General features: G+C 45.0%; 2 protein-coding genes across 5 annotated transcripts in view; both read right to left on the reverse strand.

Moving 5' to 3' along the window:
• Positions 1–954: 954 nt before the first annotated feature.
• On the reverse strand, positions 955–21427 carry LOC146667307 (E3 ubiquitin-protein ligase TRIM39-like). 3 transcript variants are annotated; one of them, XM_085408964.1, is made up of 11 exons: positions 21306–21427; positions 17940–18456; positions 14605–14758; positions 7938–8033; positions 7503–7592; positions 7254–7397; positions 5858–6005; positions 5569–5613; positions 5434–5460; positions 5048–5223; positions 958–4734 (listed from the first exon to the last, which is right to left on the reverse strand). In XM_085408964.1, the coding sequence occupies exons 2-11, from the start codon at positions 18443–18445 to the stop codon at positions 4366–4368; spliced, it is 1755 nt and encodes a 584-aa protein (XP_085265090.1). In that variant the 5' UTR covers positions 18446–18456; positions 21306–21427; the 3' UTR covers positions 958–4365. The 3 variants fall into 3 exon arrangements, with proteins under 3 accessions (XP_085265089.1, XP_085265091.1, XP_085265090.1); XM_085408963.1 differs by having other exon boundaries at positions 955–4734; positions 5048–5460; XM_085408965.1 differs by lacking the exons at positions 5434–5460; positions 5569–5613 and having other exon boundaries at positions 956–4734.
• A 3738-nt stretch (positions 21428–25165) lies between these two features.
• Positions 25166–26727, reverse strand: part of LOC146667308 (uncharacterized) — a 30819-nt gene continuing 29257 nt past the window's right edge. The window contains exons 22-25 of one of the 2 annotated variants that reach the window (XM_085408967.1): positions 26497–26727; positions 26185–26310; positions 25902–26023; positions 25166–25599 (exon numbers count right to left, since the gene is read on the reverse strand). In XM_085408967.1, coding sequence (XP_085265093.1) covers positions 25543–25599; positions 25902–26023; positions 26185–26310; positions 26497–26727 — 536 coding nt within the window. In that variant the 3' untranslated portion in view covers positions 25166–25542. The remainder of the gene's footprint in view (positions 25600–25901; positions 26024–26184; positions 26311–26496) is intronic. The other variant, XM_085408966.1, reaches the window with a different exon arrangement.

The following is a 26727-nucleotide window of genomic DNA, read 5'->3' on the forward strand; positions in this document are numbered from 1 at the left end:
ATGCGGCTCAGACATCCTGTCACGATCGGGCGAATTACACACAGTAGTTCGGCGTGCCCGTGTGGCGTGCTGGCTAGACCCAAACACGGCGAAGGCTAGCGGTGGGTTGGAACAGACACGCAGTTATTCTAGTAACGATCAGTGTACGAAGCGTGGCTTCCGAACTGCCGTTACAGACGGAGAGCGAGCGGAGCCGGGATGAGAAAAAGGATCGAAGGGAAAAACACTCACGGTTGCTGAATCAGGTGGAGACTGACGTCGGCAAAGTTTCGGAGCTCCTGACATGAAGAGAACAATGTCTGAGCGGCGAACAGGTGGGTGGCATCTCTTTTAAACCCGGCCCCGTGATCAGCTGATCACCGGCTGACATCCTCTGCCTATAAACTCAAATAACAAATCAGGAGTGGCCTTTTACAAAACCACAGCCTTGATCTTCCAGATGTATCAGTATCACATCACAAATGTTGCCATTTCTTATCATTACAGCATTTTCTCAGAAGCTTATTGTTCATCCATCTAAACACTCATTAGTTAATCATGTACATCATTGTTCTTTGTATGCTGCTGCTAAATGTCCATCTTTGCATATTCGCAGACTCTCCCATTGGTTGATCTTTATCTATAAATCTCTCCTTGGGCTGGTTCCATCTTATTTATGTGTTTATATGTGTGAAAACCACAACCAATACAACCTTCGTTCGAACAAAATCATACAATTGATTGTCCCAAAAATCAGAACAGAATTGGGGAAAAGGGCTTTTAAATACGCTGCCCCTGCTTCCTGGAATAATCTGCAGAAGGAACTGAAATTATCAGAATTGGTTACCTTGGGAGAGTTTAAGTCTGTCTTAAAGGAACGAGAGAACAGCTCTTTTACTCAGTGTGATTGTTTTTAATGTACTCTTAATTTGATCTGTATACATGTATATTTTACACATGTTTGTATGGGATATTGTATTTGTTTTAAATGTTATATACCTATGTGGTATGTGACTTTTGTTGCTATGATGCCAGGTCTCTCTTGGAAATGAGATTTTTAATCTCAATGAGATTTTTACCTGGATAAATAAAGGATTAATAATTAGTACATTTTAAAGCTACACGTTACCTGTACTGTTATTATAAAATGATTTCTCTAATGCACCTTCTTGAGTTATTGATCATATTGCTCCTGTCAGAACAGAACATGGTCCACCTAAATCATCCTGGAGAAACTTTGAAAATATGGGAAGAAGAATCTGCTGAATACAAGAAGGAGCAATGAATTCATTTTGAAATCTATGAAACTAAGCTAAAGGCTTTTTTATTTCCATTCATCAATAAACGATTTAATCATTGTAATTATTCTATCAACTGTTTCAGTGATGAGTGTTTCTAAACAAAGTTTATAATATTAGAGGGAATATTTAGTCATTTCTCTGCCATACATACACATGACTGCCATAAGCATCACATCCACACGTTCACCTGTAAAATCTAAAAATCAGGAAGAATTTCACCAGCAGCTCCCTGCAGGCTGCTATCGCCCTCTACACTCTGCTCTAATCACATCACAACTCACATCCAGTGGTAATACATCACAGACCTACTGTACATCTGTGCTGAGATTCAAAAACTCACATCCTTCTTCTCAGTATCTGTGTGTGTGTGTGTGTGTGTGTGTGTGTGTGTGTGTGTGCGCGCGTGTGTGTGTGTGTGTGTGTGTGTGTGTGTGTGTGTGTGTGTGTACGTGTGTAGCACCAAATTTAAGCACCTTAAAGTCTTTAACCTGAAACAACCTCTCTCTGTCTCAGATAGCATCAATATTTTGCTCTGTGACCGTCTAAAAGTCATCCATGGAAATAATTCCAAACATTCAAACCATGCTTGTCACATGTCACAGAAAGGAACAAGGAAATGACAAAGACATGTTTGAAGTCACTAAGATAACTACGACAGAGAGACCCACAGAGAGGGTGCATTCCCACAGTACATCGACCTCTGACCAGCGCCCCTGTACAGGAAGTCTGGACTGGATCTCTGTTCCCAGAGTCCTAATGCCTGATCCTACGAGTATTACCCAGCAGCCAGTGCAGAGTTCAGATGGAGCAGATGTGGGTGAGGGGACTCGCTCGGCTCTCACTGCCCCACTGTCCGAGTGCTTTTGTCTGATAAAAGAAAGCCGAGCCTCCATCAGCCACATTCATTATGGCAGCTTTGTAATTGTAATTAACCGGGTTCATTTTTGGGTTCTGGACAGTAGGTCACATGGGCCTGTAACCAGTAAGAGCTATTCACACTAAAACTGGTTAATGCTCAAATTCTTACCTTCACAAAGGGTTAAAAAGGGAATGTCCACAATTTAGTCTTTTAGTTGCTGGAGTTTTTTTTAAGTATTTTAAAGAAGAAAAGCAAAAGTAGAATCAAATTATATTCATAATCACATAATAATGATCAAATCACATCAAGTATACTTATTTAATTAATCTAAGAATTTATAAAGACAAAATAATAATCACGAACAGTGACAGAGGTGGCATCAGTGCTGCCGTGCTCCGAATCACATATGTGTAAAACCCTCATTCAAAAACTCCACTGATTCTACCTCTAGATGATTCATCAGTAGAACACAGAATAGGACATTAACACAGAGAACATACTGTCACGCCCCGCTCTGGGGGTACAGGAGCGCAACAGGGGTTAAAAAAAGGTGCCTTGGTCCCCAAAGTCAGAAACAGCCAAGTCACAGATGAAGGTGAGGTTTATTGCTACATCAGTCATACCAAAACTGAAAGCAGAAACTCCAGGGTGAACCAAAATCAGCTAAAGTAACAAAAGAAACAAGCTTTTCCAAAGAAGTGCTACTTAAACTAGACGAGGACAAGCGCTACCCCAAACTCCCAAATTTAATAAACAAGAGAAAACATACAAGAGGAAGTGGGCTTCAGTGCTGTTTATAAGTGGACAAAGCTATTTACAGTACTATACACTGTCCTAGCTGTTGTCAGGACACACAGAGGGATTAAATACTAGGGCTGTATCCCAATTCAGGGTCTGCAGCCTTAAAGGCCACATTTTAAGGCCGATTACGTCACAGCGACGCAACGAAAGCTGTCCCAATTCAAAGGCTGCTCGAAATGCGGTCCTCAAATGCGTCCTTCATGTCCCTGAATTTTAAGGCTGTGGCAGTGTAGACTTCGTGGCCCAACATATCCCAGAATGCATAGCGCGGCGGTGGGTGTGGATAAATTTGCAGAAAAAAACAGCGGATGAGGGGCGCCCGAAGAGTAAACTTTTAAAAGTAAGTACTGAATATTATGTCACTTATTTATGTGCGAATGTTTAATAACAAAGAACATTAAAACATTCCTGTTGGCCACATGTCGGCAAAGTCATGTGACGTTAGTGACGTTTGTACTAACTTGGTTTTAAAGCCTTTACTTTAAAATATACGCCGTTCAATAGCTGAGCTTAATCTTACAGAGAATGATCAAAGCTCATGTAGAAACAAACACATGAACAAAAGATTTTCTCCTTCATTTCTGTCAAACAAAGCTGTATGACACGTTTCCAGCTGTTAGTATCATGGTTGCTAGGCAACCTGGGCAGCGCGACGGAGGCTAGACTGTCCGATTTCACAAGCCTCGCACTTCCGGCCTTAGCGGTCTTTGAGTGCGCGGCCCTTGTGGATCGTTAAGGCTGCGTACTTTAAGGCTGCAGACCCTGAATTGGGATACAGCCTATGACTTGGGCAGCTGAGGACAGGTCTGCCGGAGACAGCGGCAGCCAATCAGAAAAAGGAGAGACTGCAGAGACTCTTAAAGGCACAGAGCACACATAAAAAATGTAGTCCAGACATACCAACACACACTGATTCATGATCAAAATATGGCCACTGTAAATGTTTTAAGGAAAATATTTTCTCATTTTTAATGTGATGACAGCAACACAATGAAGTGTTTCTTTTTGAGGACGCAGCTTTCAGGATTCTCTGCAGCAGTCTCAAACGTCTGACGGCCAAGGAGAGCACTTTCTGAACAGTCCTGGCTCTTCTTTGGTGTCATTTTTGTTTCATGATGTAGTAAGTGTGCCTTTCCAGAAGTGTAAACTGCCAAATCCACATGCGACTCCATGCCATCGGTAATGCAGGCCGTTGAGCTGAGGCTCATCGCTCATCTTTAGTTTGACGGATGCAGAGTCCGTATTTTCCTGAAAGAATTTCACATTTTCTGCCAATATTAATCACAATGGCAGCTTTAGCATATGCTAACCAAAGGCCATATTCTTCTTTATTGTGCTGCAAAGAATAAAATGATCAGTTATTAGTTGCAGATGTTTCTGTATCCAAGTCTTGAAGCAGTACTTTAAAGCACTTGATATAGTTGATCATTCTGTCATTGCAACAGGACAGATGATTAGTGGAGCCTCATTCCGTCCCGATTTATTTGTACAGGGGCTGAAGAATGGATGGATGGTATCAGAAAAACTATCTGTGAATGTAAACATTAGCACTTTGGCATCTACGTTGTAGAAGGACAACAGTCCCTTGTCATAGTCAACATAGATTCCCACCCGAGATGGTCTGATGTGAACCGTCAAGTTGGTCGATGGTTCTGTTCTGAAGGCGAACTCGGACTGATCCCGAAGGCTGAGAAACCAGTATCCATGGGCGGGGCTCACGGTGATTTTACCCTTACGGTTGATGGACCGATTGGCCACGCCGAGGTCCCAATCAGTCTTCCCCCCTACCTCCACCTGTAAGAGGACATTATGGTAATGATTAATTTAGACATTCGACACCGAATTTGCAGTGCGCTTTGATCTTTAATGTGGATGCCATAGTTTTTCCAGTTATGATGGGAGATCCCCCATATGTTAAAAAAAGAAATAAAAAACACTAATTAATCAGTAATTTAGCAAAAAGAAACACATAAAATCTTCTCACTAAACTCAAGATGTCATAAAGCTCCCCTCGCTCATGTCTCCACGTACCCATCAGATGGACTGCTTTGTTTGTACACAGAGACTGAGAGTTTAAACTAAAAGAGCTTGTTTCCATATTGCTTACCTCCCAGTAATGGCGCCCTGAGTTGAAGCCCTGGTTGGCCAGCAGACACACTACCCGGTCAAAGCGTTTCGGGTTGTCTGGTACCACCTGATGGCGATCTCCGCAGTAAACCCTCTTCCCATCTGCTGAGACGGTGAGACGTGGGTGGGCTGTGGTGGGATCCAAAGTGATGTCAACTGACAGATACAGTGATAGAGCAATGGTTAGTTCCTCCACCCTGTAACACTGCTGACTTGAGTTCGGGTTAAAGATGAATGATGTCCGGTACACAAGTTGGACAGAAAACTGTAAATGCCAAAACGTCTTTGAAATGGAGTTTCTAAAAACCCGCCAGTTTAGCTCGGGGCTCAAACAAAAGTAAACGCTAAAAGGATTTAAGTCCATACCTGCATATTCTTGAACCCTCTTAACCTCTGCAAAGAAAATGTGATAAATTGACTTCTTGACATTTTCTTCAAGTCATTTATTTGAAGAAGAATATTAACATGTAAAGAATTGTGTGCTGTCATTAAAACACTTACTCGGGTTGGGTCTAGATAAAGACTGGTTTGATGACGATTGCTGACCTACCAGTATGGAGAGACACATTTTTGTAATGTTGAGTTAATATTTGATGTTTGTTAATGAAAACACGATCATGCAGAGTTTGAACTTAGAATTACATAATGCTAGGATGGTCTGTTTTTGGCTACGTTGCTATTGTACAGACGTTCCATTGAGTTGCAAAGGTTTAGAGACACTATTTGCTCTTTTGAATTTTCAACGTGACTTTACTGCCCAGTTTAACTTGAGGTGGGAATGAAGACTTACAGATTTCTGGCAGTATTCGCAGCTCTTTGTGAAACTGCTCCATCATCTGATTGACAGACCTGAGAATCACACCTGACGTCAGCTGAGATGACACAGAGACTCCGGACCAGTTCTTAGCCTGCCAAGGTGCAGACAGGGAAGGGAACGTCTGCAGGGAGATAGGAATGTCATAAAGACATACAGTCTATGTTACATATCATGTTAATCATACTATATGCTCAAAGTAGCCAAATTCCAGTTACTTAGGGCCAAATAACAAATTCCAATAATCACCGATTTCATTTTCATCGGCGGTTTAGGAAAAGGTCTGGCTGCACTCTCTTCTGCACCTCTCTCATGCACTGTCCTTCAAACTCATCCATGTACTCCTTACATGTTCACCTGTCTCCCTCTCATTGAACTCTGTCCAGGTTCTACTAACCTTCATTCTCTCTTCTCTCCAGAACATATCTGCTTGTTTTCAGACTCTCGTCCATGCACTCCCTCCCCTCACTGCAGATTACATCTGGAAACATCAGTAGTTTCTGCTGGAAAGGTAGTTGGCAGTGGTTCCTGGAGTTTGCACCAAAAACCTCCCAGTAAATGCTTTGGTTGCTAGCAGATTGCTACTGACTACCTACTGGCTGAGCAGGAGTATAAGGTGTGGCACAAACCAGAAATGCCTACAAAGTAGAAGTCGTGCCTCAGCCACAGCCGATGTGTTTCAAAAGACACAGCATTTCGTTTAAGCCTAATCTTCTCTTTTTCTTGTTTCGCTTCAGCTCAGAGAATCTGTCGATTCCAGTAAACCACAGTGCTACAATATGCTGCTGACCAAATGAATCACAAACTTTTTGCCAGCTGGTTGGGGAAGGCTTCTTTTCTAATGACTGGTCCAAGGCTTGAGGAAGAAATTTCCCACTGACTAACAGCAACCTCTAGCAACTGAATGGGCGACACTCATCAGCTTCATTCACTCGTTCCTGTTGCCACCACGAGCACCTCTACAACCCTCTCCTCCCTGGTCACGTGTCTGCACCCTAACAAACGCTGCTTGTACCGAACTGTTCTGTGAGCGTGACTGGGGCGCCCCAGCTTTTAGTACTATAACCGTGGCTCTCACAATTCTCTGACAATCATTTGGTAGTTTTATGCAAACAATAACATAAAAGCATCAGGAGTAAAAAAAAAGTGAGTGGAGAAGACATTTTCATGTCTCCCAGCAGCTAGTGCCTCTAGCAAGATGAGTAATCCTGATCCAGGGTTTCACATCTCTGCATCTCAATTCTCAGTATATTCCTTAACTGGACTTATAGCTACTTTCTGGATCTGTTACTGGGAGTAACTAGTGGAGCACTGCAAATGTATTACGTCTGTATTATTTTATCTGGTGCCTCATTTCATTATTTATTCATACCTTGAGAAAGAATATGTAGTCCTCAGACAGAGCCAGCTGACTCAGTGCTGAGCTCCTCCGTTTAAGCTCAGCTATTTCTTCTTCCAGCTCTCTCAGCACGCTCTGAGCTCTGCGCTCTGCCGCTCGAAGAGTCACCTCTATCACCTGGGTGCCACAGAAAGGGTGTGTTCATGAATATGCCGACAAATGTGTCATCTACTTTGAGACAAAAATAGTGTGTGCAGTATGATTGTCTCTGTAGTTGGTCACCTCCAAGACTTCAGCTTGGCAGTGCTCCACGCTGGAGATCAGCTTGGAAAAAGCACAGACGGCTTCATCCGTCTCTCTCTCTGCACTATCCTGATTAAAGCACGAACAGCAACCAGCGGAAAAGTAGAAAAGAAGAATTCAGAGACAACCATAAATGCAAAATGTGACAAACTAAAGTGTGCTCACTTTTGGTATCTATTCTGTCATTTTCTTTTCTGAGATATTTCATTAGACATGAACAGCTCGGCCACATGAACAGTTTTTAAGGACAAGTGTCAGCTAAAGATCTCTGCTCTCTGATTGGCTCCTGGAACAATGTAGCATGCTATCTTAACAAAACAAACAAACAAACAAAGTGCACGTGTGAGAGAATAAATACATACGATCCATAAGCGAAGCTTCTTCCTGCAGTCGTGTTGACACCACATCACTCACCTTTATCTCTCGCAGGGAGCTGTGTACCTCCTCCACTTTTCTCTCTCTCTCACTGATGAGCTCCTTTAGCTCCGCCTCAGTAACACCTAACTTAGCCTGAATGAGACAGAAAACACACAGTGTGTCTAACAACCAACGCATTAAACATGCTCTGCTGCAGTTGCATGTTTATATACAATTAGATGCACAGTTTGTTTGTCAATGACAGTTGACTTTGATTTAAAATCAACTGTGTCAACTGACAAACACTGAAAATATGATTGAAGTGCAGATCTTCAGCTTTAATTCAGGTGTTTCACAAAAACGGTGGAGCCAGGTGTTACTGCTGATAGAAGTAGTATGAATTCTGATGAGTGAGAGCAAACATGATTGGATAATGGGCCAAAGCAAAAGCAACCCAAGAGCAGTGTTGGTCAAGTTACTTGGAAAAAAGTAATCAGTAACTAATTACCAATTACTTCCCCAAAAAATTAATCCTGTTACTTTACTGATTCCTTTTTTCAAAAGTAATTAATTACTTAGTTACTTAGTTACTTTTTAAAAACACGATTTACAACCTGAAGAGGTGATAAAGCGATCGATCTTTCAGCCCAATTCTACTTTTTCTGCATAATCCATCATACAAAATTTAATCAAATGGAAAAGTCTCTTTTTAAAACTTGTTTTATCAGTTTTAATCTTTTAACTTTATGCATCAAGCAAAAATGTAATTATATGCAACATTCTCTGACTTGAAGAAATTTGTTTAACATTTAAACCTATTTTCTGCACATTCCAGCACATAAATTTTTTTTTTTGTGTTTACACTCAGTCTTTCAAATAGATGCAAGTAAAACACAGCAGAAAATAAATAAAGTCAAAGACTCAGCGGTCCTGTTGCTCTATTTTCACCTGTTGTCACAGCGGGGCGAGCTACACACAGTAGGACGGTGTGCCCGTGTGGCGTGCTGGCTAGACCCAAATGCGGCTAGGCTAGCGGTGGGTTGGAACAGACACGCAGTTATTCTAGTAACGATCAGTGCACGAAGCGTGGCTTCGGAACTGTCGTTACAGACAGAGAGCAAGCGGAGCCGGGATGAAAAAGAGGATCGAAGGGAAAAACACTCACGGTTGCTGAATCAGGCGGAGACTGACGTCAGCAGAGTTTTGGAGCTTCTGACATGAAGAGAATGATGTCTGAGCGGCGAACAGGTGGGTGGTGTCTCTCTTTTAAACCCGACCCCGTGATCAGCTGATCACCGGCTGACAGGACCCCCCCCCCCCCCCCCCCGAGGACCGGCACCCGACTGGCCAGGACGGCGGCGACGGAAATCCGAGATCAGGGAAGGGTCCAAGATGAAGCGGGACGGCACCCAGGAGCGCTCATCAGGACCGTAGCCAGCCCAGTCCACCAAATACTGGACCCCCCGACCCCGGGGACGGGAGTCCAAAATCTGCCGGACAGTGTAGACAGGACCCCCATCGACGAACCTGGGCGGGGGCGGGGCCCGGGAGGTGGGCGCCAGCGAGGAAGTGACGCGCCGTTTAAGCTGCGAGATGTGGAAAACCGGATGGACCTTCATGGCGGGCGGAAGCCGGAGACGGGCTGGGAGAAGCTCCAATCAGGCGGCAAAAGGCTTTCCAGAACCTGGCGGTGAACTGGGGCCCCCGATCGGAGACTATGTCCTTGGGGAATCCGTGAAGCCGGACGACATGGTCCAGGAGGAGCTCGGCCGTCCATTTGGCGGAAGGGAGGCTGGCCAGAGCGACCAGGTGCACCGCCTTAGAAAACCGGTCCACAAAGGTGAGGATGGTGTCAAGACCGTCCACGGATGGGAGGCCGGTAACAAAGTCAAGGCCGACATGGGACCAGGGACGTCTCAGCACAGGGAGAGGGCGAAGGTCGCCAGCGGGCGGCTGAGTGGAGGACTTGGCCCGAGCACAGGTGTCGCAGGCGGAAACGAAGTCACGGACATCCCGGGTCATGGAGGGCCACCAGAAGGCACGACGGAGGAGTTGGAGGGTCCTGTCGGGCCCCGGGTGACCAGAGAGCGGGGAGGAGTGAGCCCAGAGCAAGGCCTCCTGACGGCACCGGGATGGTACAGAGAGCCTCCCAGCCGGGGTGTCAGGCGGAGGTGGTTCGGCGGTCAGGGCATCCCGGATAGAGTCCTCCAAGGGCCACCGAAGGGGGGCAGCGAAACAATGAGCTAGTAGGATAGGTGCAGGGTCCGACGTGAGGCCGCCCTGGGCGAACTGCCTGGAGAGAGCGTCTGCCTTGGTGTTCTTGGAACCAGGGCGGTAGGTTAAGCTGCTTGGCAGAACAAATATGGATCAGATTCTGATGATCAGTCCAGATCAGAAACGGTTCTTTCGCTCCCAGGAGCCACTGCCGCCACTCTTCTAAGGCCCACATGATGGCCAGGAGTTCTCGGTCTCCGACACCGTACCGTCGCTGCGTGTCAGAGAATTTCCTCGAGAAATAGCAGCACGGGTGAAGTTTTCCATCCGGGCCGTGTTGAGAAAGGACGGCGCCCGCGCCAACATTGGAGGCATCCACCTCCACCACAAAATCTCTGGCAGGATCAGGGTGGAGCAGGACGGGAGCCGTAGTGAACTGGCGGATAAGGTCTCTGAATGCCTGTTTCGCACCTGGGGAGAGGCAGAAGGGCTTGGGCAGGTTAGCTGGTTTGGTGAGGGATGTCAGTGGGGCGACAATGGTGCTGAAATTGCGGATAAAGCGCCGATAGAAATTGGCAAAGCCCAGGAAGCTCTGTAGCTGCTTAAGGCTGGAGGGCTGAGGCCACTGGGTCACGGCTTGGACCTTTTGCGGGTCCATGGTCAGGCCATTGGAGGAGATGGTGAAGCCCAGGAAGGTGGTGGACCGCTGATGGAAAGCACACTTCTCCAGTTTGCAGAACAGCTGGTACTCGAGCAGCCTGCTCAGCACGGTCCGCACGTGGCGAATATGGTCCACTTCGGTGCGGGAGTAGATCAAGATGTCATCCAGATAAGCAAACACCCACCGGCCTAGCATATCCCGCAAGACATCGTTGATCAGATGTTGGAAGACAGCAGGGCTGTTGCAGAGGCCGAAGGGCATCACCAGGTACTCCCAGTGCCCGTTGGGGATGATGAAGGCTGTCTTCCATTCGTCCCCTTCCCTAATCCGCACCAAATTGTAGGCGCTGCGTAGGTCTAGTTTGGTGAAGATGCAGGCCTGGGAGAGGGAATCGAGTGCGGTGGATAGCAGAGGGAGAGGATGGCGGTTCTTGACGGTGACTTTATTCAAGCCCCGGTAGTCTATACAGGGGCGGAGCCCGCCGTCTTTCTTTTTGACAAAGAAGAATCCCGCAGCTGCAGGGGAGGTAGAAGGGCGAATGAAGCCCTGTTGGAGAGCCTCAGCAACGTACTCCTCCATGGCTTTGTTCTTTGCGGGTGACAGCGAGAACAGGCGACCACGAGGAGGGACCGCTCCCGGGAGGAGCTCGATGGCCATGTCGTAGGAACGATGTGGAGGGAGAGTAGAGGCTCGCCTCTTACTGAAGACCTCAGCTAGGTCATGGTAAGCCGGAGGGATCTTATCCAGATCAATGGGCTCCGGGGGTGACGCCTCTTCTGACTTAGAGTCCTTTTCAGTCCGGAAGAGAAGGCAGCGGCGTGGACACCGGGGACCCCAGTCCAGGATCTGGCAGGAAGACCAGGAGACGTGGGGGTCATGTTGACGGAACCAGGGGTATCCGAGGATGAGAGGAGAGGAAGGGGCCGAGACTACTAGAAACCGGATCTCCTCCTGATGATCCCCAATAGACATGCGAACCGGCTGGGTCTGGAACTGGATCGGGTAGGGTTGGAGTGGTCACCCATCCACTGAGGTCACCGGGAGAAATCGATCGACGGAAGTTAACGGAATGCGAAGTCGAGTGGCTAGTTTTTGATCTGCGGCTCCGGTGTCCAGGAGGGCTTCAGATGAGAACTGTTGGTGTGTCAGGAGAAATATTACTGGTAACAGGAAACGAGAGGGGTCAGAGGAGTGGGAAGGGCCAGGTGGGACTCCCCCGCAGTCTACCTGGCGTTGTCGTTTCCCGGACGTAGCGGGCACTGGGGACGACGGTGTCGAGCTGATCCACAGTAGGCGCAGAGACCCTCACACCAGCGTCTCTCTCTCTCCTCTTTGGGGAGTCCACCCAGCTGCATGCGCTCCTCGCTGGATGTGCTGCTTGGGCTAGCAGTGGCTCCATCAGAGGGGGGAGGTGACCGCAAAGACGTGGTCCTCTGAGGCTGGAAGGGTTTGAAGGCCCGAGGGGTGTGGTGAGGCCGCGACATCACTCGTTGGTCGATCTTCAGGGCGAGGTCCACGGCCTCGTCCAGGGTTTTAGGAGCCTCACGGCCGGTCATCTTCTCCCGGATGTAATCAGCCAGTCCCTCCAGAAAAATAGAGCACAGAGAAGCATCCCCCCACTGTAGCTTAGCGGCCAGGGTACGGAATTGAGAAGCAAAGTGGCAGACGGGTCGACTGCCCTGGCGTAGATGAAGCAGCTGTGACTCCACTTCCACTTCGCTGCTAGGGGGAACAAACGTCTTTTTTAATTCCTCCACAAACAGGGCATAGTCATTGCAAGCTGCCGATTTATTGTTGTAGAGAGCCACGCCCCATTCCTGAGCCTGGCCAGACAAGAGAGAGGTTAGTAGTGCGACCTTTGCACGGGCGGTGGTGTATTTAGTGGGCTGACACTCGAACAGCATGTCTAAAGTGGTGAGCAAACCATCAGGCCGGCCATCAACTCCGTTCCACTTGTCTGGCAGTCCGATCCGGGGCTCCGCGCTCACCGGCACTGGCTGACGTTGCAGTGAAGTGACGGAAGTGGAAAGTTGGAGGACGGTTTCGGTGAGGGACTCCATTTTTGTGCACATCCGATCTACCACACCACGAAGATATAGAACTTCGGCTTTCAGCCGTTCGAATTCCGCTGGGTCTATAGGAGGCTCAGACATCCTGTCACAGCGGGGCGAGCTACACACAGTAGGACGGTGTGCCCGTGTGGTGTGCTGGCTAGACCCAAACGTGGCGAAGGCTAGCGGTGGGTTGGAACAGACACGCAGTTATTCTAGTAACGATCAGTGCACGAAGCGTGGCTTCGGAACTGTCGTTACAGACAGAGAGCGAGCGGAGCCGGGATGAAAAAGAGGATCGAAGGGAAAAACACTCACGGTTGCTGAATCAGGCGGAGACTGACGTCGGCAGAGTTTCGGAGCTCCTGACATGAAGAGAATGATGTCTGAGCGGCGAACAGGTGGGTGGTGTCTCTCTTTTAAACCCGACCCCGTGATCAGCTGATCCCCGGCTGACACCTGTAGGCAGGAGTGGGGTAGGCGGAGGTTTACCCTGGTGCAGGTGTGCCGCGGTCAGTGGAAGAATCCGCGAGTTTCTCTGTGAGTTTCCCATTACCTCGTAGCTACTCGGTGCTTGCTCAGAAGTTTAGGGGTTTTTTCGCTGTAAAGAGAAGTTTTCTTCCCACGCACAGCGGACACTAATGTTTTTGTCACTTTTTATGGAATCAAACTCAAAGTAAGGTCAGTACTTCCACGCTTTAAACGCTGCACGCTCATACTCTCTCCCACAATCGATATATGATCCACTGTTGATCTGCACACAGCTGTTGTCACGAACGACACGCTCGCTTACGTCACTGTCGTGAGACATTCTCCCAAAAAAATCACGGTTTTAGTAACGCAGTAACGCAGCGTTCCTACGGGAAAGTAACGTAATCTAATTACCGTTTTTGCAATAGTAATCCCTTACTTTACTCGTTACTTGAAAAAAGTAATCAGATTACAGTAACGCGTTACTAGTAACGCGTTACTGCCCATCTCTGCCGAAGAGTTTATCAAGATAAAGAAATGGGATATTATAACAAAGTCAGTCACCCTAACTGAACTCTATAGAGCAGCTTATTGAATACAAAACTGAAGGCACAGAGACGCACGAACAAGCAGCAGCTGGAGATGGTTACAGTTTAGGGTTCGAAACATCAGGGAGCCGTTTTTCATTAAAATATTAAATACAAGTGTTATATTTAAATGTGTGTGTATTAATACATAATTCAACTTTTAAAAATTAAAATGTTGAAAATACTCTCGTTCACCTTGAACCTCTGAAAAAGGGAGACTGTGTAGAAAAGCTTCTAATTCCTGAACAGTGAGTGCAGGAGTTTTGCTAAAGCTGCTGAATCAAAGCTGAAAGCCTGCAGTCACATCTGGATTCATCTCAATCCACTGTGGTTCTGCACAGACACAAACCTAGAGACATAGTTCTAACAGACTGTGCATGATAGCACAGCTGTGTGGTCCAGCCCAGAGTTTAGCAGTGAGGATGTTCACAGCTCCACCTGATACTCTGACCTTTGGACATGCCAGCCCAAACTGGAATCCATCGTTCCAGTTATTCTGTTGTGAAAATTAGAATCATGCCATGACAGCATATCAGGAGCCTGTGAGGAAAAAAACCTTCAACATTCTGAAAATTAAAGAAATACATATCAACATCACAATAACTGTAAGAATTCCCAACCCTACAACAAAGTTGCAACAAATCCCCGCAGCATGATGGTTTAATCTTCTCAAAGAGAACTTTTACTAAACCAGTCAGTGAGGCCCAGTTAGCTGTGAGCCAACCACCACATGCACAAACCTTCTTCAAGTGCCACTCTCGTTTGGCGGGGGTGATGTTGTGTCCTAGGTGATCTGACGTCCCCACACACGTGCTGCACACGCACACGTTATCAGTGCGACAGAAGAATTCCAGACCTCTCAGGTGGATGGGGCACGGCGGCAAATCCGAGTCACTGGACATGTCAACATTTGAATAAAGCCGTAACATGTAAGTGACTGATTAACCTGTCGTCTGGTTTCCAGGACATATTATTCAGTTGTTTACAGTTTGACACGTGTATGGTTACATTTAGCTGTTAACACAAAAGGTTTCCTTACTCTGCTTTTCTTATTTCCTGTCATATGTACACTGATACTACATGCAAACACTCCTCTAAACAATCTGTTTCACACAGTTTTTTTCCCGTCCGTTCATGATGTCATACTGACGAGATATCTTTGTGAACACAGCACAACCACTCACCTCCTGTTCAAACCTCCTGTTTGCAATGGCCAACCAGTCAAGAAACACTTGTTTTAGGCAGTGGGTGACCTGAGCAACACCCAGTATAAAACAAAAGATGCTTTTGAGCTGTGAGTAATGCAAAAATACTCCAGTGGTCTAAAAATGAGAATGGGAGGCCAGAAACGTGCACCATACAAATGTTTCTGTTGTAAACATCAGTGCTAAAACCTTGTCTCACTTGAGGACTAATACCATTAGTAATGGTTAAGAAGTCTCAGTACTCCTTCCAAGAGGACAACCATTACTAGAGTCTGCGTCTGTTGTTTTAAAAGTGAAGAAGCCTCGTGGATGCCAGGCCGGATGTCTTCACAAACCTAAAGAAGCCCACTCGCCTTCTCTTCAATCGTTTGAAACTGCTGAGTTGGTTTAATAACATGTATATTTCAATAAGTGATGAAACATTTGAACCTTTTTCTTTTTTTCCAAAGAAGAGGAGTGGAGGGGCTCAGGTCGTTCCAACGCAAATGACGGCTCGTGCTATTCATCGTAACAAAGGGAATCTCTGTGGCTTTGGACTGTTTATCAAACAGGCATAAACATAAAATGTGCTTAATACTGGAAAGTAGTTTTGTTGTAAAGTGTTGTAAACAGTCGGCGTGGTAAGGACTCCCTGAGAGCAGGGGTCGGAGACTATCTGAAGCATTTAAACTACCAAACAGCCACGAGGTGCTGATCTCTCCATACAGCAGAGCACAGAGCAGCCAAACGTCATATAACACTGTTATTAGTTTACAAACCCACGAGGAATGAAAAGTATTAGCAGGTTGTCTAGGCCTATATGTTTTTAAGACGTGTCTGTAGTTTAACTAATTGATTTGTGTGAGATGGATGTTTATTCACGTAAAATCTCTGAGCATGTATTTGATTGTTTTTTTCATTTTCCGATTTCTCGCTCCCTCATCGGGTCTGCTTGTCCACTGCTGCTGCTGAATCCTCCCATCAAAGCGTTTCTGCTGTTGTGGCATCAAGCTAATGTGTCCACTTAGTAAATCTGGTCCTCTCTGTGGGAGCCTTGTAGCATTTACAGTGGTATGCAAAAGTTTGGGCACCCTTGATCATTTTCATGATTTTCCTTCATAAATCACTGGTTGTTTGGATCAGCAGTTTCATTTCCCAGTACCTGCACTGGCCACACAGCCCCACAGCATGACGGAAGTGCCACCACATTTTACTGTGGGCAGCAAGTGTTCCTCTTGGAGTGCTGTGTTCTGTTTCCATACCACCTCTTGTTATGTCTAAATAACTCAGTTTTAGCTTCATCAGTCCACAGCACCTTATTCCAGAATGAAGCCGGCTTGTCCAAATGTGCTTTAGCAAACCTCAAGCGACTCTGTTTGTGGCAGGTGCACAGAAAGGCTTCCTCTGCATCACTCTCTCATACAGCATCTCTTTGTGTAAAGTGTGCAGAATAGTTGAACAATGGTAAATGGCCTGTATTTGTATAGCGCTTTACTAGTCCCTAAGGACCCCAAAGCGCTTTACACATCCAGTCATCCACCCATTCACACACTGGTGACGGTAAGCTACTGTGTAGCCACAGCCACCCTGGGGCGCACTGACAGAGGCGAGGCTGCCAGACACTGGCGCCGGTGGTGCTGGTGTGTGGGTCGACTCTACCTGTTCTCACCATCCTTCGTCTCTGCTTATCTAAGATTTTCCTCGACCTGTCACTTCCGGCCTTAACCAGGACTGTGTCTGTGGTTTTCCATTTCCTCACTATTTTCCTCACAGTGGAAACTGACAGCTGAAATCTCTGCGACAGCTTTTTGTATCCTTCCCTTAAACCATGATGTGAACAATCTTTGTTTTCAGGTCATTTGAGAGCTGTTTTGAGGCTCCCTTGTAGCCACTCTCGAGAGAAGATGCAAAGAGGAGAAAAACTTGCAATTGGCCACCTTAAATACCCGTTCTCATGATTGGATTCACCTGTGTATGTAGGTCAAGGGTCAATGAGCTTACCAAACACATTTTATGTTTCAATAATTAGTGCTAAAGGTATTCAAGTCAATAAAACAACAAGGGTGCCCGAATTTATGCACCTGCCTAATTTAGTTGAAGTAACTATTGCACACTTTCTGTAAATCCTATAAACTTCATTTCACTTCTCAAATATCATTGCGTGTGTCTCCTATATGACACATTGAAATGAAATTGCTGATCCAAACAAATAATGATTTATGAAGGAAAAATATGAGGATTATCAGGGGTGCCCAAACATTCACATGACTCTGTGTAGAGGATATGAAAATGTCCCCCCACATACCTCACCACTACAGGCATAGACCTGAAAAGTTATAAAGTCAAATTTGGAACAAATAAAAAAAAAAATTAAATAATTTATGCTTTGTTGTGGCACTACTCTCACAAACATCCCGCTGACACACTAATGACAAACAATCATCCAGAGAAATCTGGATGATTGTTTGGTACTATTTGGTAACTTCGTGAACGTCTCTTTACAAATGTGAAGTCATTTACTGAGTCCAACTTTACAGACTTTTTGTGGCCCTCAGGTGACTGCTGCTGTGATTTGGAGATATATGAATAAAACTGAACAGTAGAGCAGGTCATCTACTAGCTACAGTGTTAGTGGTTTAATCCCTGGCTGCACCAGTCTGCGTGCCAAATGTCCTCAGTGAAGACAGTAACTCCAAGCTGCTGACGCATCCATCAGAGTGTGAATGTGTGACTGCTACATGGGAAGCACTGAAGTGTAGAAAAAGGTGGCTGCATGAACGGGTGAATGAGGCATGTATAAAGCACTTGGAAAACATAAGATCCAGTCCATTTACTATTAATGTGGTTCAGTCAAATATATTGTAATGCAATATTTCAGTATATTTCGGTACCTGGGGTAAGGTGGTGGGGGGTCGTGATGCTCCGTCCTGACAAAGGGAGCACCATCTCGACTCTGGCTTTGGGGGAGTGCAGCGTGAGGCAGCCCGGGGTCTGGCAGGCGCTGAAAACGTGACATCATTTCTGCAAAGATGTTCTCGGGCATCTCCCCCTGCCTCTGGAATCTGGGTGGCAGTGGTTGATTATGATGGGAAGGGGACCTGGAAGGCTCCGTTCCTCCAAGTCTGTCAGCCACAGGAGAGCCGGCCATCTGCTTGAATTGTTCAGTTATTTCCTTCAGGGTCAGGTTGATATGGAGAGCTGGTCTCTTGAGGAAGGACTCTTTGCAGAGAGGGCACTGGTACATTTTTGTACTGTTTCCGTCCCAGTAGGAGGAAATGCAGGTTTGGCAGAAACTGTGTCCACATGGTAGTGTGACCGGTTTGGTAAATACTTCCAGACATATAGGGCAGGTGAACTGTTCTTCAGACAGGAAGGCAGCAGGTAGTGACATAGCCATTTAGTTTTAAGCTGCATATAGAGACAGACAGAAGATTAGAAAAATATTAAACCGTGTGCATCAGCAGACATGACTTTCAAAAGCTTTACTGTTCAGATCTCATCTAATTCTCGTTGCCACAGGAAAAGACTGAGTTTATACAGAACTGGTCTGGAGCTTGTTCATGGGAACTCCAAACTACGCTGAATCAGAACCAGAACTCTTTAATTATCCCTGAAAATATGTGTTCCCAGTTACTCGAGGCAGTGAGAACAGTAACCGACTAATTAATACAATATGTTACAAAGTTACAAAATAGAAACAAAATAGCTCTAAGAGATACTAATAGCAGAGAATATTAAATATATATACATGGATATGTATGGTTAAGATCCCGTACTTTGTTATTTTCTCTGTAGAGGATGCAGTAGTAATGCTGGAACTACTGCACTGTGTGCTGTGAATGAAATGGAGGAGTTGTACAGAGATATCCAGAGACAGGAATGATATCCTGTCATTTAGTGGTGCATTATGGGTAATCTCATTCTGCTCCTGTGATTGGCCAGTGAGTGATGGAGTGGATGGAGGTATTATCTTGGGCAACATCCACCTCTCCAATACAAGCTGAAGTGATAAACTTTGAATTATTAGATGTTTTTATCTATCCATCCACCTGTTCTTCAAGTGTCTGACACACCCAAGCCATGCCCTCTGACCAGCTTCCTTCATTTCCTGTCGAAGCACCTGTTGGTCACTGCTATGAAAGATGGGAGCCATATTCCATTCAGCAAGTCCTGGCCCAGCTAACGTACTCAAAATTCATGACCGCAGACGAGGAACAGTCACTGTTACACAATAATATACAGAACAGTGACAGTAGTGCTGCAAACACTCGCTTCATCCTGAAACCTGGACGAGCTGGACTGATAGGCTGGTTTCACTCGTCCAGCCTGGATATCTGCACTCTGATACAGCCTAACAGCCCCAGTCTTAGCTCATATATTACTATCATTAAAATGATCTCATTATCACCGGTCTAAAGCTCGACTTCAGCAATATCCATCAAGAACCAAAAGTGAAGGACAAACAGGTACCGAGAGGATTCATGCCCCTTTTTGCTGGGTAACATGTAACCTAAGTGTACTCTAAAACATTCATTGTTCGCCTAATCCATCAACTGATTCAGAAGCTCTTTGGAGCTGCTGGCAGCATGAGACTCTCAGTGTGAGTGTGCACTTCCTTAACTTAAACACACTAAAGCTAAAACACACAGTGAAAATATACAAAGGAGTAGTTGCGCAAGATCAAGAAATTCAGGCTCGGCTGGAATATTCTCGGCCAGGACGTCATCATTACCGAGTTAAACGAGGCAATGAGGAAAAAATACTGCAAGTCATTCGTGTTTCTTTAGTGTGTGCTGTACTGAGATCAGCTGACTCTGACTGGCAGGATAATATGTATTTATGTCGTATAAGCACCTCGCTCCAGCATTCAACAATAAACTGTTTTTTCATGAATAAGAGAAGTGAAAGGAAGCCTGCTTCTGTCACAGTGACCTCATGAGAGCGATCTTTCTGTTAGTTTCTTCATACCAGGCAGAAATGTGCTGTCGTGTGAAATTAGCAGAGTGGAAGCTTCACTAATCCAAACATCAGCTGCTTTTTGTACAGCACTGGAAAAAATGATGGAACACAATATATGAGTGCTTTAGGAAAGTAAAGAAGCAAAATAAAATAAATAACAGACAGATTTACTGGCTCATGAAAACGTGCGAGCAGCCACCGTACAGGAAGCACCACCAGCATTGTTGAGCCATTACTCAGTCATGTGGTAAACAATCCGAAGACAGTGGTCATTACTGAAATATGCAAGACATCACAGAGCTGTCGTGTATCCGAAAGCTTCCTCAGAGAAGATGATAACATTTATGAAAAGTAATGTGTAAAATCTGTGTGTAACACTTTATACCAGTGCTTTATATTAACACTGGTGAACCTATGATGGAGGTGAGGTTTTGTGTTGTTCTCACAACCTCAGTGCTAAGAAAAAGTATAGGTCACAATTAAACGTGTGAGATTAATGATCACTTTTTTTATCAGACAAAGATGAACTGAATACAAAACGTGGTTTTTAAATAGTGATTTAGCCACGCCTACCCAGTCCTATGTGAAAAAGTGCCAAAATGGCCATCATGACAGAGAATCACTGTTGACCAATAAGAACACAAAGACCATGTGAAATTTGACCATTTTGACGAGACTTTGGGGGAAACACTGGTATAAAACCAAAAGGCTGAATTTGAACCTGATCAACAGTCAGTGTGACCGACAATGACCCATCACTGTCGTTGTGATTCTGTTAATGTTTTTGGTTTATAAATCCAGCTTTGGTAAAAGTATCGTGACGGCGCACACATGTCAACAACAGACTGTATAACTGTTGAGCACACTGGTGTCAAAGGCTTATATAAAGTTTCATGTGGCGTAGCGACCCACACCCACGGCTGCCTTTCTCTGCTGATTTCTTTCACGTCGTCATGAAACAGATTTGGAGTATCAGACCGTACAGGCACACAGCTCGATAACACCTGCCTGCACAACCATTTCCTGAAGTTACATCATTTAGCTTTGATATTAAAGCTGTAAAGCTGCAGTATAAACAGGTAGCGTGTGTTGTTGCATGTTTTTACACACTTTCACACACTGCATGATAACATTAAATATCAGTACTTGTGTTACATATAGGCATATACAGAGCTTCCTTTGACATAGTGCACAGACAGATGACGCTCTACAGGCTGCTGGGTGAACTGATCCTATTCAGACACCAACTAACAACAGGAACAGAGTCCACAGTTCACATGTTAGTGAACATGTCTTACCTGCAGTTTCAGCAGAGAGGTTGTATTTGAGTGTTTGTACGAGATGTTCCCTGTAGCTCGTTCCTCTCCTTCTCTTGCTCCTGTCAGTCTGGATTTCACTTTTCTCATTCGTGTCATTTTTCCTTCATTGTTTTGTTGATCCCTCCTCTTAACCCCCCCACCCCACCCACGACATTTATCCAAACAGACCTGCTCGACAGGTGCAGCTGCAGAGGTATGCTGTTTTAGATCAACTCTGTCTCACAGCTCTTTAGCAAACACAGCTCTAATTAGATAATGCACATGCTTTTTATTTCAAGAAACTGTCGCGAAATCAATCAATGTAGAGCAGTGTCACAAACCACGGAGGCCCCAGAAAAGTGCAATCAAACGATGAGTTTGTAACAGCCCGGAGAAAACATCAACATATGTCTTCTGACCAACATACATGTTGTGGATACTTATAAAGCAGTGGGGTACACGCCCCCCCATGGCGTCAATGACAGATTAAAATAGGTTCCAGACATTAGTCACCGTTAATCGTACATCTTTAATAGCTATAAGCAGACATAGAACTTCTCTTTTCTATAACACCTTCCATACAAGGTAATAAACTTCAAGCCCTCAGGGTCTCTGAGGCTAATTATTGACTCTGATCATCTGTTACCAAGTAGAATAAAATATAGTGAGACACCAAATGAGTTAAGGCCTCAGGTCTGACACATTCCTAGATTATATGTATTGTAAGCATGCATTGCAGTTATCCTTCTATGTTCTAGTTTCCCTCAGCATGGATCACCTGGACAGTCACGCCAGTGAAGCTTAAGACCCTTAATGAACCGAACATCAACTCAAAATAAGCACAGATATGCAATGTGTATAAAATACTTCTAACCGTACCTGTAATAAAAGTTAACATAATGGAAGGATCCTCAAATGGACATCTTCAATAAACAGCTGTAATGCAGTATCAATACTGTGAGAAATATTATTAGATGGAATAATGCTGTAAAGAATGTTATCAATGCAGTTATAATGATGCAGATTATATGGCAGCAATATAAGAATTTCTGTATCTCCACATTGTCTGTTAAATCATACAGGACACTTGATGCCCACATCAGAGTTTTGCACACTGTCATGATGCGTGTTTGTTCTGGGAGTTGAAGCAATAAAGAGATAAAGTCTGTTTGAGATGCTTCATTACATGCACATGGGTGTAGCTAAGACTGATTAACTGAACTGTGTGATGAATTAGGATCTCTACTGCCGTTCCACAAGTCCTGGTATGATTTCTTTCTCCAAGCCACCTTTTTTTAGCTTGCAGAGACTATAAGGAATGCCCATTTAGGCCTGCACGGTTCACTATGTTCTCCACCTCACACTGAAGTGCTTCAAGTTTTCTCCTTTCCATTTCTGATGCCTTCTTCCACTGTTTCTTAAACCTCCTAACTTTCACCAACCTGTCAATGTCTTGCTGCGCCCTGATGTAGCGCTTCCCATTTTTAAAAATGATTAGGGACGGACTTTATCGACACTCACTCACAGGAAGAGCACAACCAGTTATTGGTGCCAAAAAAGCCGTTAGTAAATCATTTCCCAGGTGGCTGATGGCAAATGTTCATCTACAACGCTTTTCTACTCTTCCTGAGCACTCAAAGTACTTGATACAATTGCCTTACTCACCCATTCATACAAGCAAGAAGGGGATGAGCACACTGTACTTTCTAATGAAGCTCATATCCTTTGATGATGGAGATCTTCTTCTGTGGTAGTGAGTACCATCTAGTTTGCTGCTGTCTGCTGGGGGGCAGCGTCAGTGCCAGAAATGCCAGCAGGATGAACAAACTACTCTGCGAGGCCGGAAGCATCATTGGTCAGAATTTGGGCCAGGAGGTCACTGAACCTACCCTCTCCATCACAGACAGCCCATCACACCCACTCCACACCTCTGAGGCAGCAGAGTGATTCAGCCTCGCTGCCATAAAGAACACTTTAGAAAACCTCTCTCTATAAAGCTGTACAATAACTTCATTCTGGGACAGGTTTACACGCCTGTCAGGCAAAAGACTTTAAAGCAATTTGCACTTCTCTCCTACACATCAGTCTTAATTTTACTGTTTTTAACCAACTTCATTTGAACTTTTATCACTTTTTTATATATTTACATTTCTGTATTATCTCAGAGTATAAGGCACTTTTATTTAACTGTGTTTATTGTAGACTGTACTGGTTTCACTCTTGCTGCTAGGGATGGGTATTGATAAGATTTTCACGATTCCGATTCCATTTTCGATTCTGTTTAACGATTCGATTCTTTATAAAAAAGGAGAACACTAAGGTCGATTAGCTTAGAACTTTGTTTTATATCTTCTCTTTGAACAGGATAGACATTTAGGAGTAACATGGCCTTACAAACCCAACAGCGAGATCTTAAGAGATCCAGCCTACGGCTCTTCAATGGGGTGTCACAGGATCCCCAGGAAAAACATTGTAAATGTAAAATAATAAAATGAATATTCTTCTGTAGCAATTACACAAGAATATCCAGTAATGTCCCTGCCTACAATTAAACACATTCACTTACTGAAAATCACCTGCTGTGGCAAATGGGTGCAAGCCTTTGACCACAAACTGAGTCACTGCTCGGTGACATTCGTCTATCCTGGCCTGAAAGGAGACGCTACCGGCAGCCTGCAGCGAGAACTGCCAGCATCTGAGCCAGACTCTGTCTCATCATGGTCACTAAACGCACAGTAATGGCAGGTTTGTAATAAGGCAGATCGCGCTAACATAATATGCACTGTTGTTGATTATTTACCTGCCGCATTAACGGGAGAGGACGTGCAAACGTTACTGAATTAAAAACACGACATTCATTTAAGGTCATCGCGTGTTTTGTGAGCAAATGCTTTTGCATATTCGTAGTGTTTCCTCCCTTAAATGAAATATCTACTTTTCAAATATTGCAAGTTGCCCTGTTGTCATCCGTTCTCGTGAAGTGTAACCAAACTTTTGAGCGTTTGAGCCGCCGTGTTTCCTGCCAGGTAAATGACGCTCCGCAACGTGGTGACGTCGTTCTGGAATCGATAATCGACTGGAATCGATAAGGGAATCGTTTGCAAACATGGCAAACAATTCCAAGGAGTTGAAACAGTGGGAACCGGTTCTCAACAAGAACCGGTTTTCGATACCCAGCCCTACTTGCTGCTGTAAATCAATTTCTCTTGTGGGATCAATAAAGTCTATCAGGGAGCCCACACCCCTGACGCTTGAGGCTGTTTCATTTCAGCTGGAAGATGTTCAAACAGGAACACTGGTACAGTCTGGAAAAAAAAAAGTGTTTGGCAACCTGGTGGGCATTCGCCTCCCATTGGGTAATAATTGCTGGGAGGCCCGTTCAGCCTCTGTTGCCCTGCTGTAATGGCTCCACCGATGCCATCAAGCTGGAGACTCATTGGATGGAAACATGTCGAGAGCCAAGTGCACGATAACAGTAATCGTTTTCTTACTGCAAACAAAACATCACTACCCTGCAAACACAGACTGTGTGTGATGCTAGGCTGTGTTATGGAAATCTCTGATCAGTAACAGCTGTACAGCCTGACCAACAAGTTTGTTTTGGTAACTGAGCTTCTAGTATTCCATGACTCTGTTACTCAGCACTGATCAGCAGCTGTACTGTGCATTTCCCCTTATTCTATAATGCGAGTTCTCCTTCTCTCTTCAGATGTACGTAGATGCTCCAAACGCTCGCCAGTCAGTGTGCAGAACATTTTTACACTTTTTACCCTGACTGTGAAACCTAAACGCTGCATGCTTATTGGATAACAGCTTGTGATGGACACATCTGGCCAATCAAATATTACAGATGTGGGTGCTCAGAATATTGATATCTTTATTTCACAACTGAAATGAGACTCAGGAGGAAAACAACAGTTCACTAAAAACATTTCGATTGTGTACGATTCCTGATGGAGTTCATCTTCAGCCGCAGTTTCCATCATTAATGTTATCTATCAGATGCAATCAAAATTCAGCATCCCCCACCCATCAAGAACCAAAATAAACATCAGATTTGGATGTGGCGACCGCCGAGAAGCAAACAGCCACTGTCTTTAGAATTAGCTCGAGTAGTTAAAGTGATCAATGAAACCTCAAACATTACAAAAAAAACTTAACAGTTCAAGTTTAAAACGTGACACAAACTAAATCTACATCGACATGAGAATCTGGACCCAAAGTATCAGGAGCACATTCAGCTGGAGTCGGGCTTGGCAGTCTCGCTCGTTGTTTTGGACGTCTTCAAGTATTTCTAGGAGAACGTGGACAGAATCCATAAGAAACCGATTAGAGCAGAACAAGTTCTTTGTGATCAAACAAATGTGTGGACATGTAAAATGGTCTGTTACAATCAGAGCCTAAAGTATAAGATGAATCTAACCTACGCCAGGTGTGTTTTACCTGTAAGGCTTTTATTTTGGTCACGTTAGCAAACTTCTTGCCTACTTAAGTCCTACTTATTTAAAGGTGCACTCAGACTGGTAATAAGTAGGAAACAAAAACCAGACTGAACTCCATCGTCATACATCCAGACTAATAACTGCGTGTTGCTACCTGCAGGGTCTCGTAGTGTTTGCGGGTTTTGCAGTGGCTGATTTCAGCCTCCTTGGAGCCGCTGAAGAACCGAGCGCACACCTTACAGAAAAAACCCGTCTTTGGGACCAGGAACTCCATACCTGTGGATGGACACACAGAATGACTCTTGGTCTAACTGTGGGGTGCATTTTAGCAGTAATGCATAAATCCTGCTGACTCAGAGTTTAAATTCAGATGTCAGGACATCCAAACAGCTGTGAATGAGCCATGCTAAACAAATACAGACAATACAGTTTCTTACCAACTGGGTTGCTGGGGTCAAAAGGAGGGAGGGAATGTTCTGTTTTTCTGGGAATTTCCATTTCTAATTTGGGCTTCTCGCTCTCCTCTTCAGCATTGGGGTTTCTTTCAGATTGCTCCTGTTTCCCTGCAACAGACCGGACAAAAACAGGGCTTAACTCAACCCCTCGATCTTATCCCAGGTGACCAGTGCTGTTTGTTCAAACAGAGTCCAGTGATTTCTTCGGGGGGCAAATCTGTGTATGGCACCATCAGCCAACCACTTCTTCTTCTTAAGGTGCTAAATGTAAGAGGCTAAATGAATCCACCTCACCAGTTTCTGCAGCTGTCTCTCTCCTGTCCTTGTTCTCCTGATCCTGCACCTTCAAGTGTTCCTCCTGCTTGACCAATCCCATCTTCTCTTCTTCAACAGACTCACGAGGTTTCAGAGGATTCTCCTCATCGCCATCTTGGCTTCTTTCTGCTGCTAAGGAGGAAGCTGCTGCAGGGACAGGGATGGGAACACTTTGGTCCTCTGGGGTGAACTCAGCAGTTAATGAGGTAT

The sequence above is a fragment of the Rhamphochromis longiceps genome, linkage group LG6 (genome assembly GCF_057381845.1).
Source record: "Rhamphochromis longiceps isolate RC_006_pf linkage group LG6, R_longiceps_female_GT1.1, whole genome shotgun sequence".
NCBI classification, from domain to species: Eukaryota; Metazoa; Chordata; class Actinopteri; order Cichliformes; family Cichlidae; genus Rhamphochromis; species Rhamphochromis longiceps.

Coding starts and splice junctions, on each gene's coding strand:
- LOC146667307 (XM_085408963.1), bottom strand. CDS start 18,445: ATGGCTATGTCACTACCTGCTGCCTTCCTGTCTGAAGAACAGTTCACC. Junction 6,006..7,253: donor ACTACATATTCTTTCTCAAG/GTATGAATAAAT, acceptor ATCTCCCTGCAG/ACGTTCCCTTCCCTGTCTGC. Junction 4,735..5,047: donor CAGGGCGCCATTACTGGGAG/GTAAGCAATATG, acceptor GTCCTCTTACAG/GTGGAGGTAGGGGGGAAGAC.